This window comes from Panthera onca, chromosome B2 (assembly GCF_046562875.1).
Source record: "Panthera onca isolate mPanOnc1 chromosome B2, mPanOnc1 haplotype 2, whole genome shotgun sequence".
In the NCBI taxonomy this organism is placed as follows: domain Eukaryota; kingdom Metazoa; phylum Chordata; class Mammalia; order Carnivora; family Felidae; genus Panthera; species Panthera onca.
Window position 1 is genome coordinate 2,436,656 of NC_138343.1, and position 6,322 is coordinate 2,442,977.

Consider the following 6,322-nt stretch of genomic DNA (forward strand, 5'->3'; position numbering starts at 1 on the left):
AATAGAATTTCATGATTCATCACCTACTTATAACTTATAACCCAGTGCTCATCCCATGTCCCCTCCTTTATGCCCATCACCCGTCTAGCCATCCCCTGCCCACCTCCCATTCCTGCAACCCTCAGTTTGCTCTCTGTATTTTAAGTCACTTATGGTTTGCCCCCCTCTCTGTTTTTATCTTAGTTTTCCTTCCTATGTTCATCCGTTGTGTTCCTTAAATTCCACATATGAGTGAAATCATAGTATTTTTCTTTGACCAACTTATTGTGCTTAGCATAATGCCCTCTATTTCTATCCGTGTTCTTGCATATGGCAAGATTTCATTCTTGTTGATCTCCCAGTAATATTCCATTGTATATATATATTCCACATCTCCTTTATCCACTCATCAGCTGGTGGACATTTGGGCTCTCTCTACACTTTGGCTATTGTCGATAGTGCTGCTATCCACATTGGGGTGCATGTGCCCCTTGGAATCAGCACTTTTGGTGAGCATTTGGATAAATGCCCTCATAAGGTAATTCTATTTTTAATTTTTTGAGGAATCTCCAATTGTTTTCCAGAGTGGCTGCAAACAGTTTGCATTTCCTCCAGCGGTGCAAAAGAGTTCCTCTTCCTCCACATCGTCGCCAACATCTGTTGTTGCCTGAGTTGTTAATTTTAGCCATTCTCACGGTCGTGAGATGTATCTCATTGTGGATTGGATTTGTACTTCCCTGATGGTGTGTGATGTTGAGCATCTTTTCATGTGTCTCTGAGCCATATGGATGTCTTCCTTAGAAAAGCTTCTATTCCTGTCTTCTGCCCGTTTCTTCACTGGATCATTTGATTTTGGAATGTTGAGTTTCCTACGTTCTTTATAGATTTTGGATACTAACCCTTTATCTGATCTGTCATTTGCAAATATCTTCTCCCATTCCATCTGTTGCCTTTTAGTTTTGCTGATTGTTTCCTTTGCTGTGCAGGATCTTTTTGTCTTGATGAGGTCCCAATAGTTCATTTTTGCTTTGGTTTCCCTTGCCTCTGGAGACATGTCCAGAAAGAAGTTGCTGTGGCCAAGATCAGAGAGGTTTTGCCTGCTTTCTCCTTGAGGATTTTGATGGCTTCCTGTCTTAAGCATAGGTCTTTCATCCATTTAGAGTTCATTTTTGTGTGTGGTGTAAGAAAGTGGTCCAGTTTCATTTTTCTGCATGTCTAGTTTTCCCAACACCATTTGCTGAAGAGACTGTCTTTATTCCATTGGATCTTCTTTCCCGCTTTGTCAAAGATTAGGTGGCCATACCTAATGGTTTGTGGGTCCCTTTCTGGGTTCTTTCTTCTGTTCCGTGGATATATGTGTTTGTATTTATGCCAGTGCCATACAGTCTTGTTGAATACAGTTTGGTAATACAGCTCAGGGTCCAGAATTGTGATGCTTCCACTTTTGGGTTTTTTTTTTTCCAACATGACTCTGGCAACTCAGGGTGTTTGTGGTTCTATACAAATTTTAGAATTGTCTGTTCTAGTTCTGTCAGGAATACTGGTGTTATTTGAGAGGGATTGCATTAAATGTGTAGGTTTCTTTGGGTAGTATGGACATTTTAGTGATATTTGTTCTTCCTACCCAGGAGCCTAGAATATTTTTCCATTTCTTTGTGTCTTCTTCAATTTTGTTCATAAGCTTTCTACAGTTTTCAGCATATAGATCTTTCACCTCTTTGGTTAGGTTTATTCTTAGGTATTTTAAGGGGTTTGGTGCAATTGTAAATAACATTTACTTCTTTATTTCTCTTTCTGCTCCTTCATTATTGGTGTATAGAAATGCGACCGATTTCCGTACATTGATTTTATATCCTGTGACTTTGCTGAACTCATGTATCAGTTCTAGCCGTTTTTTGGTGGAATCTGTTGGGTTTTCCATGTAGACTATCATGTCATCTGCGATGAGTAAACTCTTGACTTCCTCCTTGCCTATTTGAATGCCCTTTATTTCTTTTTGTTGTCTGATTGCTGAGCCTAGGACTTCCAATACTATCTGAATAAGAGTGGAGAGAGTGGACATCCCCATCATGTTCCTGACCTGAGGGGGAAAGCCCTCAGTTTCTCCCCATTGGGGATCATATTAACTGTGGGTTTTTTGCATATGGCCTCTATGATCTTGAGGTCTATTCCTTCTATCCTTACTTTCTTGAGGGTTTTTACAAGAAAGGATACTCTACATTGTCAAATGCTTTTTCTGCATGTATTGAGAAGATCATAGGGTTCTTATCCTTCTTGTATTAATGTGATGTATCACATTGATTGATTTGTGGACATTGAACCAGCCCTGCATCCCAGGTTTAAATCCCACGTGATCATGGTGCAGAATTCTTTTAATGTATTGTTGGATCCAGTTTGCTGGTATCTTTTTGAGAATTTTTGCATCCGTGTTCATTGGGGAAGTTGGTCTGTAATTCTCCTTTTTAGTGGGGCCTTTATCTGGTTTTGGAATCAAGGTACTGCTTACCGCATAGAATGAGTTTGGAAGTTTTCCTTCCATTTCTATTTTTTGGGGAAGCTTCAAAAAAGTAGGTGTTAACTCTTCATTAAATGTTTGCTAGAATTCCCTAGGAAAGCCATCCCACCCTAGACTTGTTTGGGGAGATTTTTGATTACTGATTCAATTGTTTTACAGATTATGGGTGTGTTCACATTTTCTATTTCCTCCTGGTTCAGTTTGGTAGTTGATAGGTTCCTAGGAATTTGTCCATTTCTTCCACATTGCCCATTTTATTGGGGTATAATTGCTCATCATATTCTCTTATTATTGTTTGTATTTATGCTGTGTTGGTTGTGACCTCTCCTCTTTCATTCATGATTTAGTTGAGTCCTTTCCTTTTTTTTTCCCTCAGTCTGTCTAGGGGCTTATTGATTTCATTAATTCTTTCACATAACGAGGTCCTCATCTCATTGATCTGTTCTACTGGTTTTCTTATTTTGATATCATCGATTTCTGCCCTCATCTTTATTATTTCCTGTCTTCTGGTGGTTTGAGGCTTTATTTTCTGTTCTTCTTCCAACTCGCTTAGGTGTAAGATTAGGTTGTGTATTTGAGGTCTTTCTTCCATCTTTAGGAAGGCCTAGATTGCTATATACTCCCTCTTATGACCACCCTTGCTGCATCCCAGAAGATTGGACAGTCATGTTTTCACTTTCATTGTGTTCCATATACTTTTTAATCTCCTCCTTAAATTCTTGGTTACCCCTTTCATTCTTTAGTAGGATGTTCTTTAATCCCCAAGTATGCTTGGTCTTTGCAAATTTTTCCTTCTGGTTGGTTTCAAGTTTCATAGCATTGTACTTTGAAAATATGTATGGTATGATCTTGATATTTTTGTGCTTGTTGAGGGCTGATGTGACCCAGCATCTGATCCATTCCAGAGAATGATTCATGTGCACTGGAGAAGAATGCATATTCTGCTGCTATAGGATGAAATGTTCTGAACATATCTGTTAACTCCATCTGGTCCAGTGTGTCACTCAAAGCCATTGTTTCCTTGTTGATGTTATGCTTAGATGATGTCCTTTGCTGTAATTGGGGTACTGAAGTCCCCTAGTATTATGACATTATTATCAATGAGTTTCTTTTTGTTTGTGATTAAGTGATTTCTATATTTGGGTGTCTAATGTTGGGGGCATAAATATTTACAATCGTTAGGTCTTCGTGATGGATAGACCCCTTAATTATAATATAATGCCCTTCTTTCATCCCTTGTGACAGTCTTTGTTTTAAAATCTAGTTTGGGGGCGCCTGGGTGGCGCAGTCGGTTAAGCGTCCGACTTCAGCCAGGTCACGATCTCGCGGTCTGTGAGTTCGAGCCCCGCGTCGGGCTCTGGGCTGATGGCTCGGAGCCTGGAGCCTGTTTCCGATTCTGTGTCTCCCTCTCTCTCTGCCCCTCCCCCGTTCATGCTCTGTCTCTCTCTGTCCCAAAAATAAATAAAAAACGTTGAAAAAAAAAAAAATTTAAAAAAAAAAATCTAGTTTGTCTGATACAAGTATGTCTATTCCAGCTTTCTTTTGACATCCAGTAGCATGATAGATGGTTCTCCATCCCCTTCCTTTCAATTCGTAGATGTCTTTAGATGTAAAATGAGTCTTTGTAAGCAGAGTATGATGGGACTTGTTTTCTTATCCATTCTGATACCCTATGTCTTTTCATTGGAGAATTCACTCCATTTACATTTAGTGAGATGTATGTACATTTTACACTACTAGTAAGCACAGACTGAAAGACTGTATTTCCTATGACTGATACAAACACAGGCCCATTATTTGATTTTTTTTATCTTAAAAACTAATGATTTACTTTTTGTGACAATGTGGAGCTAAATTGATAAAACTATGGAAATTTCATGGGTACATCATTTATTCAAATAGTTTTGATAAAATGTCATGGCCATGTCTTTTTATATGATCAATATACCCCCACCAACAGTTTTTTTTTTTAGATATTGTATAAATTGCTAAATGCTTGGTCTTGACAGGAAGCATGTAGTAAGAAAGAATGGACCAGAAAAATGGAAGTTCTTTCACTGGCTTTATCCTGCTGGGTTTCTCTGACCGGCCTCAGCTGGAGCGAGTCCTCTTTGTGGTTCTTCTGATCTTCTATCTGTTCACCCTGCTGGGAAACACAAGCATCATTGCATTGTCCTGGCTGGACCCACACCTGCAGACTCCCATGTACTTTTTCCTCTCCAACCTAAGCTTTCTTGACCTGTGTTACACGACCAGCACTGTTCCTCAGCTGCTGGTTCATCTCAGGGGAGCAGACAAGTCTATCTCCTTCACTGTCTGTGTAGCTCAACTGTTTGTCTATCTAGGGTTGGGAGGCACAGAATGTATTCTGTTAGGGGTGATGGCATTTGACCACTACGCAGCCATCTGTATGCCCCTGCACTACACAGTGATCATGCACCCCCGCCTCTGTGCCCTGCTGGCTTCTGCATCATGGTTCATTGGTTTTGTCAACTCCTCATTGCAGATGGTGCTCCCCTTCCTTGTACCACTATGTGGGAGAAATAAAATAGAGCACTTCTTTTGTGAGGTCACCCCACTGCTCAAGCTTGCCTGTGTTGACACCACTGTGAATGAGTCTGAGCTCTTTGTCAGTGTGATCATTCTCCTCATACCTGTGGCATTAATCACGTTCTCCTATGGTCATATTGTCAAGGCAGTGTTAAGAATAAAGTCAGCTTCAGGGCAGAGGAAAGCTTTTGGGACATGTGGGTCCCACTTCACAGTGGTCTCCCTGTTCTACGGCACAGGCATCTACATTTACCTTCAGCCCAGCAACAACTACTCCCAGGATCAGGGCAAGTTCATTTCTCTCTTCTACACCATCGTCACCCCTAAGGTCAACCCCTTCATATATACCCTGCGGAACAAGGATGTGACAGGAGCAATGAGGAAGGTGTTGTGCAGGGGCTATGACTCCAGATGACTGAGGGGAAGACCCTTTCATGGAAGACTTTGAATGCCAGAGTCTTTATGATTTCTGTGTCCTCAACATTTCCCCTGACAACTCTCAAGGGAACGTTCTTAATTTCTTCTTTTATGCAAGTGAGTGTTCAAACTCTAAGTTCATGGACGCCTTCGGAGATGCTGAGTTAGTGTACCTAGACCATCTGCAGCATATTAATATTGTAAAAAGTTCCACATGATTTTCTTAGTTCACCCCCATTTGGGAACACTATTCCGTTTCTAATTGCAAGACAGTGACACACACACCATGAAAGCGTACCAATATAAGAATAAAAACCACCAGAACACGGTATTCAATATTTATATTGCAGCACATTCCAGGAATTGCTGGAGGCTATTGCTTCTTCTCGCAGTCAGATCACTGCTCTGTTACAACGTCTGTGGCCTGACTGGATCACATCTTTTTCCCTGAAGTAGGAGGACAACTGTGGGAAAAACAAATTTTAGTCGAGAGAAAACATGCCAACATCTATCCTGATAGAGCTATTCAGATATCAAGCCATGGTGTCATGTTGCCATTGTGATACTGTTTTCCTTTTGAAACACAATTCTTTGTTTTTCAAAAAAATTTTATCTTTAGAATTGCTTTTTATTATTTTAGTTTTCAGTTAAATTTTTATTGTTAAAATTATTAATGGAATAATATTTATTTTTATTGTTTTATAATTTTTTTATTGTTTTATTTATTAATTATTGTTAAAATTATTAATGGAATGCCATTAGAGTTAACCTACAGTGTTATATTCCTTTCTGGTGTACAATATAGTGATTCCACATTTCCATCATCACGTGTACTCTCTTTAATCTCCACCACCTATTTAA

At 39.7% G+C, this 6,322-nt stretch overlaps 1 protein-coding gene across 1 annotated transcript; it reads left to right on the top strand.

The window, feature by feature from the left end:
* The first annotated feature begins 4,523 nt into the window (after positions 1-4,523).
* On the top strand, positions 4,524-5,459 carry LOC132666242 (olfactory receptor 2B8-like). The gene has a single exon (XM_060614186.3). The coding sequence runs from the start codon at positions 4,524-4,526 to the stop codon at positions 5,457-5,459; it is 936 nt and encodes a 311-aa protein (XP_060470169.3).
* Positions 5,460-6,322: the final 863 nt, after the last annotated feature.

Coding starts and splice junctions, on each gene's coding strand:
- LOC132666242 (XM_060614186.3), top strand. CDS start 4,524: ATGGACCAGAAAAATGGAAGTTCTTTCACTGGCTTTATCCTGCTGGGT.